We start from the raw sequence: 22,374 nt of genomic DNA on the forward strand, positions 1-22,374 counted from the left end.
TTTTTTTTAAATCATGAATTTTTTCTGCATCAATGAATAGGATCATGATATTTTTTCTTTTGTAACTTGTGAATGTGATAGTTTACATTGATTTTTTTTTCTTTTTTTTTTTTTTCCGTACGCGGGCTTCTCACTGTTGTGGCCACTCCCGTTGCGGAGCACAGGCTCCGAACCTGCAGGCTCAGTGGCCATGGCTCATGGGCCCAGCCATTCCGTGGCATGTGGGATCTTCCCGGACCAGGGCATGAACCCGTGTCCCCTGCATCGGCAGGCAGACTCTCAACCACTGCGCCACCAGGGAAGCCCTACATTGATTTTTAATATTCAACCAGCCTTGCATTCTAGCAATAAATCCCACTTGGTCAGAGTATATAATTCTTTTTATATATTGCTGAATTATATTTGCTGATATTCTGTTAAGGATCTATGTGTCTATTTATGAGGGAATTGGTCTGCATTTTTCTTGTTTGCCATTTTCTTTTTTGTTTTCTGTTTGTTCCGTTTTTTATTTTTGCTTTCTTTTTCTTGCCTTTCTATAGGTTATTTGAACTTTTTTTAAAAAATTGCATTTTGGGGCCTCCTTGGTGGCGCAAGTGGTTGAGAGTCCGCCTGCCGATGCAGGGGATACGGGTTCGTGCCCCGGTCTGGGAGGATCCCATATGCCGCGGAGCGGCTGGGCCCGTGGGCCATGGCCGCTGAGCCTGCGCGTCCGGAGCCTGCGCGTCCGGAGCCTGTGCTCCGCAACGGGGGAGGCCACAATAGTGAGAGGCCCGCATACCGCAAAAAAAAAAAAAAAAAAAAAAAAAAAAAAAAAATTGCATTTTGAAGCATCTGTAGTGTTTTTGAGTATATTTCTTTGCAAAGATGTTTTTCTAGTGGTTGCTCTAGGTACTATATTACATATGTATAACTTATCACATCCTGCTGGTGTTGATATTTTACTAGTTAGACAGATGTAGAAACCTTACATACTTTAAGTTCTTTTGTCTTTCCCTGTTTATAAGGTAATTATCTTAAATATTTCTTCTATGTATGTTGAAAGGCATATCAGACAATGTATACTTTTTACTTCAAACATCAACATAGTTTAGAAAACTGAAGAGGAGGAGGAAAGCCTATTGTATTTACCCATATTTTTACTTACCATGTTCTTTATTCCTTCTTGATATTTTCAGGTTCCCTCTTTTTTTGTTTCAATTCAGGGTTGACATTTCTTTTATTTCAGCAATTGAAAAATATTGTGCCATTTCTTTCTGGCCTCCAAGGTTTCTGATGAGAAATTTTATCACTGTCATTGGAATTATCTTTCCCGTTTAGATAAGTTGTTTCTTTCTTGCCTATTTCAAAACAGTTTGTCTTTAGTTTTTAGGTTGATTATGATGTGTCTTGGCACAGATTTCTTTGTGTATTTCTTATTTGGGGGCTTATGTAGTTTCTTGAATCAGTAGGCTTACATGTTTTGCAAATGTGGGAAATTTTCAGTCATTACTTCTTCAAATACTTTTTCTGACCCCATCTTTCTCCTCTCCTGGAACTACAATGACATGAATCTTTTATTATTTTAATTATATTTTATAATCCCCGAAGTCCCTGAGGCTCTGTTTATTTTATTATTTAGTCTATTTTCTCTCTGTTTTTCAGATTGGGTAATTTCTGTTCTATTTTCAAGTACATTGTTGTTCCTCTGTCCTTTCCATTCTGCTCTTGAACCCATCCATTTGCTTTTTAAATTTCAGTCATTTTTCAGAAAGTTCTAAAATTTCCATTTTGTTCTTTTTGTCTTCTATTTCTTGTTCTAGAACTGGAAAGTCCAGCAGTACATTTTTGACTGCTACTATATTTACTCATGTAAAAAATGTTTACTGAGGGCCTACCATATGTGACTTTTTTTGTTTGTTTGATATTTTCGCTTTAGCTTCAAATTGTCAAACAGCTGATTTCTTATTTATGTACAGAGGGAAAAACTACATTTCCGCAATTTTGGTAGTTTGTAGGCATACGGGAGAAGAGAGATTGCAAGCTGAAGTCTCACATCTTTACATAAACCAGCCCAAAACTTTTATTTATAGTGTCCATATTATATTTAATCCAATTCAGAGATTTATCAATACTTTGTTGTGGAACAGTGGTGTATTTCAAAAGAGTTACAGGTTTTCTGAGATACAGATACGCTCAGGGTTTTGGGTAGCCATAAAATCTTAATTGTCAGTGCAATTAGTTTGTTAGTTTGTGCAGTGAAAAGGATTGGGAAGCACTTCTCTAGTTAACAGGTTGAAGAATGTTTTTTTTTCCCCTACAAATTGAACTTTGTGTATGTTAATAGCACAGCTTCATCATCCTTTTCAAATAAACTTCTGTGAGTATACTAAAGACTATTGAATTGTACTCTTTAAATGGGTGAGTTTTATGGTATGTGAATTATATCTCAATAAAGTTATTAAAGTTAAAGAAGAATTGTCTCCTGTTCTTCTCAAACAGTGAGATCATAATCACCTGGTGGGCTTGTTAAACCAAATTTCTAGGCCTCACCTACAGAATTCCTGATTAAGTCTAGGTGGTACCCAAGAATCTGCATTTCCTTTTTTTTTTTTTGATATCTAAGCTTTTTAATCTACATAAATTAAAAACAAGAGGTTAAAAAAGCCCAGAAGTTAAGGATAGCTATTACATATGTCAAGGATGATTGAGAAACAATAACAATTGAGATCCTTAATCTAAAGAAACTAATGAATTTACATTAAATATAATTTTTTATAATGCACAGTCCTGTGAATTTTAACAAACACATATAGTCGTGCAACCACCACAATCAAAATATAGAACAGTTTCATCATCCACAAAAATTTCTTTATTCTCTACTTTGTAGTCACTCAGTCCCTTAAAACACCCAGCCAAACTTTTCCCGAAAACACTCAGCCCATGGCAACTACTTTATTGGCATAAAGTTGCTCATATATTCCCTTAGAATCTTTTAATATCTGTACAATATGTAGAGGTGCCACTATTCTCATTTGTGACTTTCCCTCTTCTGATCAGACTGGCTAGAGATTAATTGATTTTTACTGATTTCAAAGAACCAGCTTTGATTTCTCTCATTATTTTGCTTTATATTTTATTGATTTTTGTAGGGATCTTTAGTATTTCATTCTTTTGTTTGTTTTGGATTTAAAATATTCTTTCATTTTCTTTTTATTTATTTATTTATTTATTTATTTTTTATTTTTTGCTTTATAACAAATTTAATCACTTATACATATACATCTGTTCCCACATCCCTTCCCTCATGCATCTCCCTCCCTCCCACCCTCCCCATCCCACCCCTCCAGGCGGTCACAAAGCACCGAGCTGATCTCCCTGTGCTATGCGGCTACTTCCCACTAGCTATCTATCTTACGTTTGGTAGTGTATATATGTCCATGCCACTCTTTCACTTTGTCACAGCTTACCCTTCCCCCTCCCCATATCCTCAAGTCCATTCTCTAGTAGGTCTGTGTCTTTATTCCCGTCTTACCCCTATGTTCTTCATGACATTTTTTTCCTTAAATTCCATATATATGTGTCAGCATACAGTATTTGTCTTTCTCTTTCTGACTTACTTCACTCTGTATGACAGACTCTAGGTCCATCCGCCTCATTACAAATAGCTCAATTTCATTTCTTTTTATGGCTGAGTAATATTCCATTGTATATATGTGCCACATCTTCTTTACCCATTCATCCGATGATGGACACTAAGGTTGTTTCCATCTCCGGGCTATTGTAAATAAGGCTGCTATGAACATTTTGGTACATGTCTCTTTTTGAATTATGGTTTTCTCAGGGTATATGCCCAGTAGTGGGATTGCTGGGTCATATGGTAGTTCTATTTGTAGTTTTTTAAGGAACCTCCATACTGTTCTCCATAGTGGCTGTACCAATTGACATTCCCACCAGCAGTGCAAGAGTGTTCCCTTTTTTCCACACCCTCTCCAGCATTTATTGTTTCTAGATTTTTTGATGATGGCCATTCTGACTGGGGTGAGATGATATCTCATTGTAGTTTTGATTTGCATTTCTCTAATGAGTAAAGATGTTGAGCATCTTTTCATGTGTTTGTTGGCAGTCTGTATATCTTCTGTGGAGAAATGTCTATTTAGGTCTTCTGCCCATTTTGGGATTGGGTTGTTTGTTTTTTTGTTATTGAGCTGCATGAGCTGCTTATAAATTTTGGAGATTAATCCTTTGTCAGTTGCTTCATTTGCAAACATTTTCTCCCATTCTGAGGGTTGTCTTTTGGTCTTGTTTATGGTTTCCTTTGCTGTGCAAAAGCTTTTAAGTTTCATTAGGTCCCATGTGTTTATTTTTGTCTTTATTTCCATTCCTCTAGGAGGTGGGTCCAAAAGGATCTTGCTGTGATTTATGTCATAGAGTGTTCTGCCTATGTTTTCCTCTAAGAGTTTGATAGTGTCTGGCCTTACATTTAGGTCTTTAATCCATTTTGAGCTTATTTTTGTGTATGGTGTTAGGGAGTGATCTAATCTCATACTTTTACATGTCCCTATCCAGTTTTCCCAGCAACACTTATTGAAGAGACTGTCCTTTCTCCACGGTACATTCCTGCCTCCTTTATCAAAGATAAGGTGACCATATGTCCGTGGGTTTATCTCTGGGCTTTCTATCCTGTTCCATGGATCTATCTTTCTGTTTTTGTGCCAGTACCATACTGTCTTGATTACTGTAGCTTTGTAGTATAGTCTGAAGTCAGGGAGCCTGATACCTCCAGCTCCATTTTTCGTTCTCAAGATTGCTTTGGCTATTCGGGGTCTTTTGTGTTTCCATACAAATTGTGAAATTTTTTGTTCTAGTTCTGTGAAAAATGCCAGTGGTAGTTTGATAGGGATTGCATTGAATCTGTAGATTGCTTTGGGTAGTAGAGTCATTTTCACAATGTTGATTGTTCCAATCCAAGAACATGGTACATCTCTCCATCTATTTGTATCATCTTTAATTTCTTTCAACAGTGTCTTATAATTTTCTGCATACACGTCTTTTGTCTCCTTAGGTAGGTTTATTCCTAGATATTTTATTCTTTTTGTTGCCATGGTAAATGGGAGTGTTTCCTTGATTTCACTTTCAGATTTTTCATCATTAGTATATAGGAATGCCAGAGATTTCTGTGCATTAATTTTGTATCCTGCAACTTTACCAAATTCATTGATTAGCTCTAGTGGTTTTCTGGTAGCATCTTTAGGATTCTCTATGTATAGTATCATGTCATCTGCAAACAGTGACAGCTTTACTTCTTCTTTTCCCATTTGGATTCCTTTTATTTCCTTTTCTTCTCTGATTGCTGTGGCTAAAACTTCCAAAACTATGTTGAATAAGAGTGGTGAGAGTGGGCAACCTTGTCTTGTTCCTCATCTTAGTGGAAATGGTTTCAGTTTTTCACCATTGAGGACGATGCTGGCTGTGGGTTTGTCATATATGGCCTTTATTATGTTGAGGAAAGTTCCCTCTCTGCCTACTTTCTGCAGGGTTTTTATCATAAATGGGTGTTGAATTTTGTCAAAAGCTTTCTCTGCATCTATTGAGATGATCATATGCTTTTTCTCCTTCAATTTGTTAATATGGTGTATCATGTTGATTGATTTGCGTATACTGAAGAATCCTTGCATTCCTGGAGTAAACCCCACTTGATCATGGTGTATGATCCTTTTAATGTGCTGTTGGATTCTGTTTGCTAGTATTTTGTTGAGGATTTTTGCATCTATGTTCATCAGTGATACTGGCCTGTAGTTTTCTTTCTTTGTGACATCCTTGTCTGGTTTTGGTATCAAGGTGATGGTGGCCTCGTAGAATGAGTTTGGGAGTGTTCCTCCCTCTGCTATATTTTGGAAGAGTTTGAGAAGGATGGGTGTTAGCTCTTCTCTAAATGCTTGATAGAATTCGCCTGTGAAGCCATCTGGTCCTGGGCTTTTGTTTGTTGGAAGATTTTTTATCACAGTCTCAATTTCAGTGCTTGTGATTGGTCTGTTCATATTTTCTATTTCTTCCTGATTCAGTCTTGGCAGGTTGTGCATTTCTAAGAATTTGTCCATTTCTTCCAGGTTGTCCATTTTATTGGCATAGAGTTGCTTATAGTAATCTCTCATGATCTTTTGTATTTCTGCAGTGTCAGTTGTTACTTCTCCTTTTTCATTTCTAATTCTATTGATTTGAGTCTTCTCCCTTTTTTTCTTGATGAGTCTGGCTAATGGTTTATCAATTTTGTTTATCTTCTCAAAGAACCAGCTTTTAGTTTTATTGATCTTTGCTATCGTTTCCTTCATTTCTTTTTCATTTATTTCTGATCTGATTTTTATGATTTCTTTCCTTCTGCTAACTTTGGGATGTTTTTGTTCTTCTTTCTCTAATTGCTTTAGGTGCAAGGTTAGGTTGTTTATTCGAGATGTTTCCTGTTTCTTAAGGTGGGATTGTATTGCTATAAACTTCCCTCTTAGAACTGCTTTTGCTGCGTCCCATAGGTTTTGGGTCGTTGTGTCTCCATTGTCATTTGTTTCTAGGTATTTTTAAATTTCCTCTTTGATTTCTTCAGGGATCACTTCGTTATTAAGTAGTGTATTGTTTAGCCTCCATGTGTTTGTATTTTTTACAGCTCTTTTCCTGTAATTGATATCTAGTCTCATAGCATTGTGGTCGGAAAAGATACTTGATACAATTTCAATTTTCTTAAATTTACCAAGGCTTGATTTGTGACTCAAGATATGATCTATCCTGGAGAATGTTCCATGAGCACTTGAGAAAAATGTGTATTCTGTTGTTTTTGGATGGAATGTCCTATAAATATCAATTAAGTCCATCTTTTTTAATGTATCATTTAAAGCTTGTGTTTCCTTATTTATTTTCATGTTGGATGATCTGTCCATTGGTGAAAGTGGGGTGTTAAAGTCCCCTACTATGATTGTGTTACTGTCGATTTCTCCTTTCATGGCTGTTAGTATTTGCCTTATGTATTGAGGTGCTCCTATGTTTGTTGCATAAATATTTACAATTGTTATATCTTCTTCTTGGTCGATCCCTTGATCATTATGTAGTGTCCTTCTTTGTCTCTTCTAGTAGTCGTTATTTTAAAGTCTATTTTGTCTGATATGAGAATTGCTACTCCAGCTTTCTTTTGGTTTCCATTTGCATGGAATATCTTTTTCCATCCCCTTACTTTCAGTCTGTATGTGTCTCTAGGTCTGAAGTGGGTCTCTTGTACACAACATATATATGGGTCTTGTTTTTGTATCCATTCAGCCAATCTGTGTGTTTTGGTGGGAGCATTTAGTCCATTTACATTTAAGGTAATTATCAATATGTATGTTCCTATTCCCATTTTCTTAATTGTTTTGGGTTCGTTATTGTAGGTCTTTTCCTTCTTTTGTGTTTCTTGCCTAGAGAAGTTCCTTTAGCATTTGTTGTAAAGCTGGTTTGGTGGTGCTGAACTCTCTCAGCTTTTGCTTGTCTGTAAACGTTTTAATTTCTCCATCAAATCTGAATGAGATCCTTGCTGGGTAGAGTAATCTTGGTTGCAGGTTTTTCTCCTTCATCACTTTAATTATGTCCTGCCACTCCCTTCTGGCTTGTAGAGTTTCTGCTGAGAGATCAGCTGTTATCCTGATGGGGATTCCCTTGTGTGTTATTTGTTGTTTTTGCCTTGCTGCTTTTAATATGATTTCTTTGTGTTTAATTTTTGAGAGTTTGATTAATATGTGTCTTGGCGTATTTCTCCTTGGATTTATTCTGTATGGGACTCTCTGTGCCTCCTGGACTTGATTAACTATTTCCTTTCCTATATTAGGGAAGTTTTCAACTATAATCTCTTCAAATATTTTCTCAGTCCCTTTCTTTTTCTCTTCTTCTTCTGGAACCCCTATAATTTGAATGTTGGTGCGTTTAATGTTGTCCCAGAGGTCTCTGAGACTGTCTTCTGTTCTTTTCATTCTTTTTTCTTTATTTTGCTCTGCAGCAGTTATTTCCACTATTTTATCTTCCACCTCACTTATCCATTCTTCTGCCTCAGTTATTTTGCTCTTGATCCCATCTAGAGTATTTTTTATTTCATTTATTGTGTTTTTAATCGATGCTTGATTCATCTTTAGTTCTTCTAGGTCCTTGTTAACTGTTTCTTGCATTTTGTCTATTCTATTTCCAAGATTTTGGATCTTGGAAATAGAATCTTGGATCATCTTTACCATCATTATTCTGAATTCTTTTTCAGGTAGACTGCCTATTACCTCTTCATTTGTTAGGTCTGGTGGGTTTTTATCTTGCTCCTTCTCCTGCTGTGTGTTTTTCTGTCTTCTCATTTTGCTTATGTTACTGTGTTTGGGGTCTCCTTTTTGCAGGCTGCAGGTTCGTAGTTCCCGTTTTTTGTGGTGTCTGTCCTCAGTGGCTAAGGTTGGTTTAGTGGGTTGTGTAGGCTTCCTGGTGCAGGGGACTAGTGCCTGTGTTTTGGTGGATGAGGCTGGATCTTGTCTTTCTGGTGGGCAGGTCCACGTCTGGTGGTGTGTTTTGGGGTGTCTGCGGACTTTTTATGATTTTAGGCCACCTCTCTGCTAATGGGTGGCGTTGTGTTCCTGTCTTGCTAGTTGTTTGGCATAGGGTGTCCAGCACTGTAGCTTGCTGGTCATTGAGTGAAGCTGGGTGCTGGTGTTGAGATGGAGATCTCTGGAAGATTTTCGCCGTTTGATATGATGTGGAGCTGGGAGGTCTCTTGTGGACCAGTGTCCTGAAGTTGGCTCTCCCACCTCAGAGGCACAGCACTGACTCCTGGCTCCTCAATTTGGGATGATTTATTGTCTATTCATGTATTCCACAGATGCAGGGTACATCAAGTTGACTGTGGAGCTTTAATCCACTGCTTCTGAGGCTGCTGGGAGAGGTTTCCCTTTCTCTTCTTTGTTCTCACAGCTCCTGGGTCTCAGCTTTGGATTTGGCCCCGCCTCTGCGTGTAGGTCGCCAGATGGCGTCTGTTCTTCGCTCAGACAGGACAGGGTTAAAGGAGCAGCCTCTTCGGGGACTCTGGCTCACTCAGGCCGGGCGGGAGGGAGGGGCACGGAGTGCGGGGCGAGCCTGCAGCGGCAGAGGTCGGCGTGACGTTGCACCAGCCCGAGGCGCGCCGTGCGTTCTCCCAGGGAAGCCGCCCCTGGATCCCGGGACCCTGGCAGTGGCGGACTGCACAGGCTCCCGGAAGGGCGGTGTGGACAGTGACCAGCGCTCGCACACAGGCTTCTTGGCGGCGGCAGCAGCAGCCCCAACGTCCCACGCCCGTCACGGGGCTCCGCGCTTTCAGTCGCGACTCGCGCCCATCTGTGGAGCCCCTTTAAGCAGCGCTCTTAATCCCCTCTCCTCGCGCACCAGGAAACCAAGAGGGAAGAAAATGTCTCTTGCCTCTTCGGTAGCTCCAGAGTTTTCCCGGACTCCCTCCCGGCTAGCTATGGCACATTAGCCCCCTTCAGGCTGAGTTCTTGCCGCCGGCCCCAGTCCTCTCCCTGCGCTCTGACCGAAGCCCGAGCCTTAGCTTCCAGGGCCGCCCGCCCCGGTGGGCGAGCAGACAAGCCTCTCGGGCTGGTGAATGCCGCTCGGCACCGATCCTCTGTGCAGGGATCTCTCCGCTTTGCCCTACCCAGGTATGTGGGGAGTTTCTTGCCTTTTGGGAGGTCTGGGGTCTTCTGCCAGCATTCAGTATGTGTTCTGTAGGAGTTGTTCCACGTGTAGCTGTATTTCTGGTGTATCCGTGGGGAGGAAGATGATCTCTCAAGAATCTGCATTTCTAACAAGTTCCTAGGTGCTATTGATTATGCTATTTTAGGGATTTTGTGAACCATTCATCTACACAAAATTTTCCTACTTCCTCATCTTCCTTTGACTCTTCAGTTACTTCAGTATGATTTTAATTTCATCATTCTACCCAGAGTGCTTTTTCTAACATCCTTCCTGATATTAATGTTGCCAAATCAAATGCATAATTTTCAGTTCCTTATCTTAGGTGATGTGTAGAAATCATTCTGTAGTTGATTTCCCCTCCAGTTTAAGAAACTCTCTTTCTCTTTGGTCTGGAGACCTCCATCTTTCTCCCTCCTTTCTTCTTTTCTATCTCTGCATGCTCTCAGTCTCTCTCATCTCAAATCAAACTCTGTTAGAATTCAATCTGGGTCTTCTTCATATCTTACCTTACTCTCTGTTCCTCAGTGATCTAGTTACTCATGGCTGTATGCTAATAATGGCCAATTTTTGTCTTCAGCTCAGACCTTCCTTCTAAGCTCTATTATAATTTAACCAATTGATTTCCTGAATGAATTACAGGTATTTGGAATAATATATCCAAAATCAATCACCATGTTTAATAAATTCTAAGATGCATATTTTTATCATTTTAATATCTATGAATCTTACAGATTCCATGAAATAAAGTAACTGTTTTCTCTCCCTTACCTAATAAAAAGTGCTTCTTACTCTCATAAATGGTCTTTAATTCTGTTCAGTTGTTAATGCCAGAAACCTGGGAGTTATCCTTGATGCTTGTCCTTAACACTCTTATTTCTACCTCCAAAACATTTCTCAGTTCCCTTTCTTACCATGTCTATTACCATCACCTATGTTCAAGCCATAATCACCTGTTGCATGAGTTAGTGCAACTGTCTTAAAAAAAAAAAAGATTTATTTATTTATTTTTGGCTGCATTGGGTCTTTGTTGCTGTGCGCGGGCTTTCTCTAGTTGCAGCAAGCGGGGGCTACTCTTCATTGTGGTGCATGGGCTTCTCATTGCGGTGGCTTCTCTTGTCGCAGAGCATGGGCTCTAGGTGTGCGGGCTCAGTAGTTGTGGTGCAGGGGCTTAGTTGCCTCGCAACATGTGGGATCTTCCCGGACCAGGGCTCAAACCCATGTCCCCTGAATTCACAGGCAGATTCTTAACCACTGCACCACCAGGAGTCTTTTAACTCATGGTGTCTTCCAACCCAACCTGTCTTTAGTATTTAGATTCATCTTTTAAAAATGTAAATCAGTTCATGTATCTTGCTTAAAATCCTTCAGTGAATGAAATTCATACTATTTAAGATGGTATAAGAAGCCCTCTCTAAACTGGTCTATGTTGCCTCCCCAGTCTCATTTAGCACCATATTCTCCCTCAGTCTTTTTGGTTCAGACACATTGGTGTTCCATCAGTCTTTTTACAGTACCATCTTGTTACTTCTTCCTGAAATGCTCTTTCCTATGCTTTTCATCTGCCTTTATCTTTACCTGTACTTTAAGTCACATATTTCAGTTCTCATCTTAAACATCACTTTTTTTAGAGGTGTTTACTGACCCCCAAATCTAAATTAGATGTTATTATACTCTTTCAGTGTTTTGTACTCTCCTATATGACACTGATGATTTGTATATTGCATTTATCTCCATTCTGCTGCATGTCTCATTGTTGTACCCCTTATGCTAGACTTAGCACAATGCATAGCAAATGGAAGGTGTTTACTAAATATTTTTAAATAAATGAAAGTATGACTAGAGCTTAAAAGGACATGTGCACATATAGATGAAAAAATTCTTTTTCAAAGGTAAGGCAAATAAGGAGCACATAAGTTTGGGAAATGGATATTCATTCTTTTTTTTTTTTTAAATGGTTTGCTGTTTTTTTTTTTGTTTAATTTATTTATTTTTTGCTTTTTTTATTTTATTTTTGGCTGTGTTGGGTCTTCATTGCTGTGCGTGGCCTTTCTTTAGTTGCAGGGAGCAGGGGCTACTCTTCGTTGCGGTGCGTGGGCTTCTCATGGCGGTGGCTTCCCTTGTTGCAGAGCATGGGCTCTAGGCACGCAGGCTCAGTAGTTGTGGCACACGGGCTTAGTTGCTCTGCAGCATATCGGATCTTCCCGGACCAGGGCTCGAACCCGTGTCCCCTGCATTGGCAGGCGGATTCTTAACCACTGCGCCACCGGGGAAGCCCTGGATATTCATTCTTAGTTTCCAATTTCATAAATTGTCTGAAAAAATTATTTTTAAAGAAAATTTATTTTTTAGGAGAATGCAATTTCTGAAAAAAAACTTGAAAAATTGTTTCAAAGTAATATTAAGTAATTCAAGATATTTAAGGAAAGTTTATTTCTACTAATAGAAATTGAGTGAACCTGTTTTGTCATTTTCATATAATCTTTTGTGTAACCAATTCTTTTTTTTTAATCACTCAATATTTTTAGGTGGTTTCAGCATTATATATATCATACTACCTTCCAGAAACAACCTTTAAGTACTTCACTTTTCATTGTAGTGGTTATTAGCAAACCACTGTTTAATTTTTTAAATGTTCCTTAATCTTTGGAGAAAAAACTCATGTCTATAGGCCAGCATGAAAAAAATAGCACGAGTAACAGACCTAGCTGAAAGTCTTTTTCTTTTTCAGAATATATAATTTTTTTCATTTCTATTCCTGTTTATTATTAGCCTTTTCTCTTCTTACAGCACTTTTGTCCTGTAGGGTCCGTCTAGCGTACATAAACTATATATTCTGTATTCTATAAATTTTAGTCATTTGAAATCTTAGCTTTCTCTTGGTAAATACAGTGAGTGCTACAGACAAATTTCTTGAAACCGGAGAGGATCACACAGTTTAAAATGTTTATTATGTCTTTGTCTGTCCTTTCTTTCGCCGTCTCCTTTACTTCCCTCTTTTGTCTGTCTGACTCTCACAGGAGACATGGATTACAACTGGTTGGACCATACGTCTTGGCATAGCAGTGAGGCATCCCCAATGTCTTTGGTGAGACATGTGGAGCCTTACTATTTAACTTCCGTTATCATTTCACTTTTCCTTTTTGATTTACACCTTTGCATGTTTTCTTTTTTGTATTTTTTTTTTTTTTTATCCCACACCTGTAGGGGACAGTCAAAAGGGAAAAAGAAAAACTAGTGAGCAGGCAGTTCTGTCGGACTCTAACACCAGGTCTGAGAGACAAAAGAAAATGATGTACTTTGGTGGCCACTCTTTGGAAGAGGATTTGGAATGGTCTGAGCCTCAGATTAAGGACTCTGGGGTAGATACGTGTAGTAGCACAACCCTTAACGAGGAGCATAGCCATAGTGATAAGGTACTGAGATTGTGGAGCCTGCCTTTTAACCTGCTCATTTGGTCTTCGTTTGCTCTCTGTCACTCATTCAAACAGAACATAATAAAAGGACAGGGCATTTCAAGGGTCAATGTAGCATTTCTTAAGGTGCAGAAAAGAAAAACAAAACCAAAACAAACTAACCAACCAAAATACTTCTTGTTGCTTTGCTGTTTTTGTTTTTTGACGGCATACCAAAAAATAAGTAATTGAAAATAAAAATTAGGAACAAAGGAATGTTTTGTTTATGGTCGCATGAAAGAACTTTGTAATGTTATTATATACCACAAATATAAAGAATTTTTTTGGATTGGCTTATTTGATTGCTTGCATATATTTTCCTTGGGATGAAAATTAAATTATTAACAGTTTGAATCCCAGGCAAAAGGGAGATGATTGGGTCTGTTTGCACAGAAAAAGTTGTTTTTCTTTTTTCCCTTTCACTGTCATTTTGCTCTTTTGTTTTATTGTCATAGCATTTTAGTGTAGTATTAATTAGTATTAGAACCATTGCCATCTGCTTTGGTATTTATTATTTTGCTTTTACTATAGTGAGACTTTTGAAATCTTTTTACCATATAGATGTGATTTACTGGAACTTGTCTTTTGCCTGCTAAATTTTGCATGAAGGTGTGCATGTTACTTTCAGATAACTGTGATTACACAAATCATTTACTTTGTTATTTGATATATAATTCATAATGGAATGGTATCATGATTTATAAAAGGCTTGGTTCTGCCCTGAGATAAACTACTAATATTTTCAACGTTGTTTAACAATGGATACCATTGAATTATCAAATAAAATTAATTTGCTAAATAGATCAGAGACCTGAAAGAATCAAGGACCCTCCAAAAAGTGAGAAATATAATCTATCATCACCTTTGAATTAGGCCTGTTTCTCCCATGCACGTTCATTTGGAAAGTTACTGGAGCTTGTGTATTTTTAATAATTTTAATCTAGAAACCTACTTCAAGAAAGCCCTCATCACAGGTTCAAATTCATATTTTAATATAGTGTGACCTTTTAACTTTTACTGTAAAAAGTCTTTCAAAGTCTTCCAAAATTGTTTGAAGATTAAATTCTCATTTTTAAATGAGCTCGATTGCATAGAATTGCAGTCTCTTTTCTGCTTGTGAATTTTTAATCTTCAGTGTGTAGATAATTAGAGTTTGCATGTATTTTCAAGATTTCTCAGATTTTGTAGAACTATAGAACTTCCGTATTGTGTCAGAACACTGTTAGATTTTGCAGTAACTGGATTTTGAAAAAACATGAGATTATTAAAATGAGGTTATAAACGTAATCTAGTAAACCCTTTTGATCAATGTTTTGAATAAAAACTGGTTTGTGTAATCATAACACTTTGGAAGTTGGAAATTTAGAGAGATTGCACACTAAGGGGTCATTTATCATAAAATAACATTAATTTTGTGTTTATTGATGCAATATGTCAGCACCCTGTGACGTGGCAGCCATCTAAAGATGGAGATCGTTTAATTGGTCGCATTTTATTAAATAAGCGTTTAAAAGATGGAAGTGTACCTCGAGATTCAGGAGCAATGCTTGGCTTGAAGGTATGTGATGAAATATATGAGATGTTGCTCTATACTCATTTATAGATTTATCAGAAAAGCAAAAGACATAATAACCCTATACCAATTTAGTGGGGTTTTTTTCTATTTTCAAGAATTCCTAAATGTTTGCACTCATTATCCAAAACCTTTTCATTTTCCAAGTATTATTTAAGAAGTTGCCATTATTCTACAATAATACTTATTTATATAATTTTGGAAAATAGAACTTGAGTTACATACTTGAGTTCTTCAAATTTATTTTACCTATAGTTTGTCCTTTAAGTCTATATATGTGTTTATATTCTTTTAAAATGATAGCTTTGTTCAATTATTAAATGTACATACTTGGGAAATACATGTATGTATTACATATTACATAGGAATATAATTTTTGTATTAGAGTAGCAAAATGTGCGTGCGTTTGTGTGTATTTGTGTGTGTGTGTGTGAGAGAGAGAGAGAGAATACTGTTTGAAGTCTGGAAACTCAAAAATACTTATGTTAGGAGATTTAATATAAATATTGATTTATATTTTACTGTAAAATACCAGATAATTATTTGGTAAGTACACCAAAGAAAGCTCTGTTTATTTTTTGTGCATCTATAAGGTGAATTAAAAACTGAAATGCGAAGAGAGTAAATGTTTTAGATTTAAGCCATTGCTACAGAAGTAGTTGTGTAGATTCCAGTAAGTGAGAGATATTTGAAAACTTTGGTTGTAAATAAAATTGAGCATCACTTATTGGCTGGTTGCCATGCAGTTGGCACTCATCTGAGCACTTTATGTCTATCATATTATTAACATTCACAACAGATAAGAAATAAGCTTAGAGAGGTGTCATAACTTGCCCATGGTCTTAAAGATGGTGATGAAGGTGAGAATTAAATCCAGATCTGCCCAGTATACTGTTAGAGCAGTGTAGTATAGAAGTTGAAAAGTCTTGGCTTGATTTCTAGTTATAGCATTACTAGCTACATGACATTAGGCAACTAAACCTCTCAGCCTCAGACTCCTCATCTGTACAATGGAGATAATAATACTTACTGAATTATTATCTAAAAAGACTAAATAAAGCAGTATACAAACATTTAGTACAGTGCCTAGCACTCTGAGATTTCAATAATAATATAATCAGTATAATTATTATTATTAAAGTTTATCAAGCCAAGAAACTTTAAAAATATTAACACAGGGGGCTTCCCTGGTGGCACAGTGGTTGTGAGTCCGCCTGCCGATGCAGGGGACACGGGTTCGTGCCCCAGTCGGGAGGATCCCACATGCCACGAAGCGGCTGGGCTCGTGAGCCATGGCCGCTGGGCCTGCGCGTCCAGAGCCTGTGCTCCGCAACGGGAGAGGCCACAACAGTGAGAGGCCAGCGTACCGCAAAAACAAAAACAAAAACAAAAAACAAACAAACAAAAAGAAATATTAATAGGTATTTCAGCCCATAATATCTATATATATAATTTTCAGAACCAAACATAGGCATAATGAGTTAATATTAACTGAAATGCAACTGAGTGTAATTCACTGAAACTGGGGACTAAATACACGGAATAAGATAAATCCATGATTTTTGAATTCTGTATTCAGTCAATTTAGAAGAGGAAAAAAACTATTCTAGTCAATGAAGTTGGTTACTATTATTTGCTTAACTTGCTATAACGTTGATATATTGATTGAATGGCAGTTAATGAGAATCAGAGCATTAATTTTTAAGAGGCCAGTCTTACAGCTACACATATGACTTCACAGCATTATTGCTAACCTTTGTTTTTTTCTTTTTCTGAAAGATATGTATTAATAGAAATGTAAAAGCAGAAAAATTGGGATGCAGATGATCTAAAGTTTACATTAATTCTGATGAGATTAAGTATATTTTGTAACTTTCTCAGGAAAAATGCATCATCATGATCATCATGCACATTATCAATATGCCCAAATATTACCAACTAATAAAATTTTTAGAAGATATGATAATATAAGTAACAAAATATATGACATTTGACATCTATAACTAGAAATGTTAATATAATTATGTAGTACTGTAATAAGTTTTTAGAAATGACAAAAGTAAGAATTCTGTAATAAAGGCAAAAATTATAAATCGTTAAGTTGTTTCTAAGGTATGAATCATTTTCAACAAATAATTTATTACATGTTAAACATTTGGAATATGTAGAGTCTACACTTGGGACATGTACTCAGTTCCTATTAGTAACACTATATTATTTAAAAATTATTCTTAGCATATTAAACTATAGTTTCAAAACCTGCAATTGTCTAGTTAGTTTTTACTCGAATCTTCAGCTGTGTTCATTTGAACAATATGCTTGTTTTAACATTTTCTTCTTTTAAACAGGTTGTAGGAGGAAAGATGACTGAATCAGGTCGGCTCTGTGCATTTATTACCAAAGTTAAAAAAGGAAGTTTAGCTGATACTGTAGGACATCTTAGACCAGGTAGTTTTCAATCTTTGATTATTTACATTTAAACTGTTAAACTTAAGTAGTTATGAAAAAGTTATCCTCATTTAGACGTGACTTCACTGAAAATAAAAAGTTCATTTAACTTATATTAATCTTTATTCATTAATGAAAAGTTGTAACTACTAGTTCTTGAGTCACATTAGATAAAAATATTTTTATATTTACTGATCTTATTTTTTTGCTGATGGATATTCCTAGTCTGTATCTAGGATTAGATTAACCTAATTTGTTTCCCATAACCCTTCCTATTTCTTTTGAAGAACTTCCAATATAATTTAGGAAATAAACTTCATGGATAAATACATATTTCCTGAAATGTGTCACTCCTTATCTCTTTGATAATAGATACTATTGAAGAGATCCTTGAATGCCTTGGAGAGGATTCAGTAAGATGCTTAGTATTAAGCTTTTTACAAAAGTTTAGACAAGGTGCTCAGCTGCATGTATATTGAGAATCCTAGAATACAGAGTTATAAAATTTTCAAAGAGGCAACTTATCTTAATAGTTTCTAGAATTGGAATTTCTATTGAGAAATCACAGAGACAAGGGTGATGTCACCAAGTTGGAGACATAGGTTGTTCCCAACTTGCTTCCTCTTGCAAGAAAAACAGATAACTATTCAGGGACAAGACACCATTGAGAAAATTCTAGAAATCACAGATACAACTTTTATGTAATCTTTTCCTCTGACCCTTCCTTGTCCTTTTGTGTGAAATACACTAATTATCCTGGTCATCAAATTTTATGCCACTGGAGCTGTTCTCAGTATGTTTCTTATTCCATAAAGGAATTTTGTTCTACAAAATTAATCACAGTTTGAGACTGCTTTTGTTTCGAGTGCATTTTATGGGATTAGTTTTTCTTTCTAAGATTATCATTACTGACACACACTGTAGGTGATGAAGTATTAGAATGGAATGGAAGACTATTGCAAGGAGCCACATTTGAAGAAGTATATAACATCATCCTGGAATCCAAACCTGAACCACAAGTGGAGCTTGTTGTTTCAAGGCCTATTGGGTGAGTTGGTTTGAATATTTTATACATGTATAAAGTTGACTACTATTAAATAATTTGTAATGTGCAATCCAATAATGTCTGATTGCTTTATAAAACTAAATTATTTTGAGGACAATGCTTTTTTCTCCTTTACTAAAAATACCTCACCAAAAATCATGACATCTCTTTATTGATCATGCTAGAATATACAGTTAATTACAAAAGAAGAAGGGATATTTAGGTGTATTATTTTTATTATCTTAGTTGCTCAGGAAATGGATAAAAGGATTAGTGGAAGGGGACTGTAGTAACAATTACTTTCAAGAGAAGTTTCATAAGCTATGGTTCTCTACATTGTACATATGAGAATCAACTATATTCTATGAATTTTACTTTTTTTTTCCAAAATGGAGATTTCATATAAAAAAGAGAGGGCTAAGGACATTCTATTACTAGATGGTGGCAACTGTTTAAAGAAAAACAACATCTTTAAGGTAACATGAAAAATAAGCAAATGTCAGTTACTCTTTGACTTTTTAAATTGCAGATAAATATAATCCTTTGTACTATGTTCCTTTTAAAAGTAATGAATCTGTCACATGAAATTATATCTATTTTTTATTTTGTCTTTTCATAGTTTTGTAATGTGGTAAAACTGTACTGTATCAGCTTAGGGTATTAATCAAATATATTTCTTGGTGTTAAAGGATGCTCTAATCATATTTTTGTTTAATGTCTTAAATATTTTTGATACAGTTTTCTGAATGAGCTTAACCATTAATATATACCCCTCCTGGCAAATCTCAAACAAAAATGTACATACTTTTGGTGTAAATACAATTACAAGGTAATTATGTTAAGTCCAATAAGAAACATGTTTGCATTTTTCTCAGTAGAATTATTATATTTAAAAAATTTCAGTGACAATCTGAATATTTTAACTTTTGTTTTGGTGATATTTTATTTGAATTTCAATGTTCTGATTTGAACAACAGCAGGTAAAAGAGTAGAATATAATTAAAATATATCTATAAAACTTACCCTGTTGAATATAGAAATTTTTTAGAATGGATAATTGTGTAGTGAAGCACATAGGAAATAAAGTATATATTTTTACAAATCTGCTCTAAATGCATATGAGTTTTAATTCCTTTTAAGTAGTAGGGTTAGCCCAGAACACTTTTATTAGCAAAAAGTACTACGACTTATTTTTTTCCTTATTTCTATAGTGCTGCTATAATACACAATTTTGTCCATTTTACATTGTCCTGTTATAATATAGTTTGATAATGATCAAAATAGCAGTTGCTACTATTTGTTGAAACAATTTCTTGTTTTTTTCTTTTTCTGTCATTTCAGAGATATACCTAGAATACCTGATAGCACACACGCACAACTGGAGTCCAGTAAGTTTCATTTATTTTAGAAGAAAATGTTATTAATAAAATCATTCATCATCAGGGGTCAAATGAAGTCTTTAATCTATTAATACAAAGTAAGAAATATAATAGTGTTGTTATCAAGTATGCAGTCATATAAAGATGGAAAATTTAGTATTATTTCATGTTATTGTGGAAAAAAGTATTAAAGTCTATAATATTTTAAAGATTTTTTTTAGACCACGCTGTCTTAACTACTATGTATTTTTATTTTTTTTAATTTATTTATTTTTTATTTATTTATTTATTTTTTTTTGCGGTATGCGGGCCTCTCACTGTTGTGGCCTCCCCCGTTGCGGAGCACAGGCTCCGGACGCGCAGGCTCAGCGGCCATGGCTCACGGGCCCAGCCGCTCCGCGGCATATGGGATCCTCCCAGACCGGGGCACGAACCCGTATCCCCTGCATCGGCAGGCGGACTCTCAACCACTTGCGCCACCAGGGAGGCCCTATGTATTTTTAGATAGCCTTATTAAGATATACTACTATAAACTGAACGTATTTAAAGTGCACAGTTAAGTAAGCTTTGATATACATGTGAATCCATTATCATCATAAAAAATAATGAACATATCATCACTCCCCAAAATTTCACTCCCTCCCCAAATTTCACCTAATTTTAAAATTTACTACTTTGTAAACTAATCCTCAGTAAATGAAGGGAATGCTTGGGACAATCTAGTGAATAATTACATATTCTAATTTATATTTTGAGAAAATGGGGTAATAGTTCTGATTTAACAGAGTAGTAATGGAGCAATAGACATATAAGTTAAAATAACATTAAGTATATAGACACTTTTTATTACTTGTGTTTGAGTACTATTTCAGATACTAAGCAAATGAATTTTTTCCAGTGAATTAAGTTTGTTGATTGAGAGTAAGTCATGTTGTGAAAGAAGAGAGGAGGAGGAGGGTTGCAGTTTGAAATACATTGATCAGGATAGACATTGAGAAGTAAGGATTGGAGCCAGATTTGAAAGAGTGGCGATCTGAGGGAAGAGCTCTCCAGGAACAGGGACCAGAGGTTCAACTCTAAGGCAGGAAAGATTACGTTGCATTTAAGAAAAAGCAAAAAGGCTGTTGTGACTGCAAGAGTGAACAAGGAGAAGAATGGCAGGAAGGAGGACAGGGAAGTAATGGGAAGCCAAACTGCATAGGTTTTATAAGGCACTGTAAAGACTTTGGCTTTTACTCTAGGGGAAATCAAGAGCTACATAGGATGTTTTTGAGGAGAAACTTATGTTTTAAAATCAGGCTACTATGTTGAAAATAGATTAAATGGAGCAGAGACACCAGTGAGAAGACTGTTTCAGTATTTGGTGAGATTGTGGTAATTTAGACCATGGTGGGTGCAGTGAAGGTGGTGAGAAGTGGTTGGATTCTCTATACACACAACAATTGAGAATGTACTGTTAAAATAGATGTAATTTTTTTTTACATTTGTATTACAATTATGAGTATACATTAAAAAAAAATCTTTACCAGAGAGGTGAAATCCTTTTAGAATGGCATAGCTCTAAACTTTAAAATATGATTGTATGACCTATTTGATTTTGTACTTTTGGCTAGTTGCTAAATCATTTTATCCAAAATAATATCGTGATCACATAAAACTATAAGTACTAACATAATGATAATAATTATTATATATAATAATATTATCATCATAAGTGCCTGGAACTGTGCTAGATGTTGTACCTACACCATCCCACTTAGTTTTCACAGCAATCTATGAAGTAGGTAAGATTTTCATTCACTTACGTTATATCACTCAGATATTGTGTGAGCAGTGTGGAATCCTTTATCTTACTTATAGCGATTTGAAAAACCTCTAGGCTACATTTCCAAAATTGTTCCTGTAAGGACAGGGGTCCTTTCTCAAATTAGATTCAATTATTTATGCTTTAAAAGTTGAAGAATAGCTTTCTCCAAGGCCCAATTCTTAACCTTCTGTTTTTAGTTCCTCAGTAAATTTTTCTCTTCATATGGTTTTAATTGCCATATGACTCCTAAGTTTACATTATCAAAATGATCTATCATTGTCCCTTCATCCCTGGATGTTTAAAGAATATGTTCTAAGTGTCTTCCTGTTACTTGAAGCTTAGCATTTAGAAAACTTGGCTTATTTCTTAGTATAAAGGCAGCATTCTTTTCAGTTCTAAATACTATTTAAGGTTTCACCATTACTTCTGATCCCAAGGCTTGCAGTTTCCCCTTTCATTTTACACTATACTCTCTCTAGAAGTGAATTTTATCCATTTGGGCCTCCAGTTAGGGAGACACTTTACAGTTTAATTTCTAACACTAATTATCTACTCAACATTTGGTCCCATCCACATATCCTGTTACCTGCTTTGCATTTCCCCTCGGAGGTCTCTGAGGTGTCACAGGGTCACTGTGACAGGTTCCAAATTAACTTCTCCAGCCATTCCCTAACACACAGGACTTCTCCAGTGTTCTACAGCCCAGGGAATATCAGCACTGTCCTGTGCAGAGAACAAGACAGAAACATAGGGGACTTTCTTGTCTCCATATCTGGTTACAGGACTTGAAATCTTCATGTTTTCCCCCCCTTTTCGTTTATCTCTCATATCTAATTAGTTTCTGAGTCCTTATTTTCTAATTTTGTAATATTGCCTCAATTCTTTCTTTCCATTCCATTTTCTAGTCATTCCTGTTATTATTTTATTGAATTCCACTTGTTCTTACCTGTTTTCCATCTCACTCAATTCAGTCTACACTT

At 36.1% G+C, this 22,374-nt stretch overlaps 1 protein-coding gene across 8 annotated transcripts in view; it reads left to right on the forward strand.

Annotated features, from left to right (window-relative positions):
* Positions 1–22,374, forward strand: part of RIMS2 (regulating synaptic membrane exocytosis 2) — a 590,231-nt gene that overhangs the window by 295,771 nt on the left and 272,086 nt on the right. For 5 of the 8 annotated variants that reach the window (XM_060115828.1, XM_060115819.1, XM_060115822.1 and 2 more), the window contains 5 exons: positions 12,895–13,103; positions 14,581–14,700; positions 17,064–17,163; positions 18,088–18,211; positions 19,550–19,596. In XM_060115828.1, the coding sequence (XP_059971811.1) occupies positions 12,895–13,103; positions 14,581–14,700; positions 17,064–17,163; positions 18,088–18,211; positions 19,550–19,596 (600 nt within the window). Of the gene's footprint in view, positions 1–12,707; positions 12,776–12,894; positions 13,104–14,580; positions 14,701–17,063; positions 17,164–18,087; positions 18,212–19,549; positions 19,597–22,374 lie in introns of all 8 variants that reach the window. The other 3 variants (XM_060115826.1, XM_060115823.1, XM_060115821.1) reach the window with 1 other exon arrangement.

This window comes from Mesoplodon densirostris, chromosome 13 (assembly GCF_025265405.1).
Source record: "Mesoplodon densirostris isolate mMesDen1 chromosome 13, mMesDen1 primary haplotype, whole genome shotgun sequence".
NCBI classification, from domain to species: domain Eukaryota; kingdom Metazoa; phylum Chordata; class Mammalia; order Artiodactyla; family Ziphiidae; genus Mesoplodon; species Mesoplodon densirostris.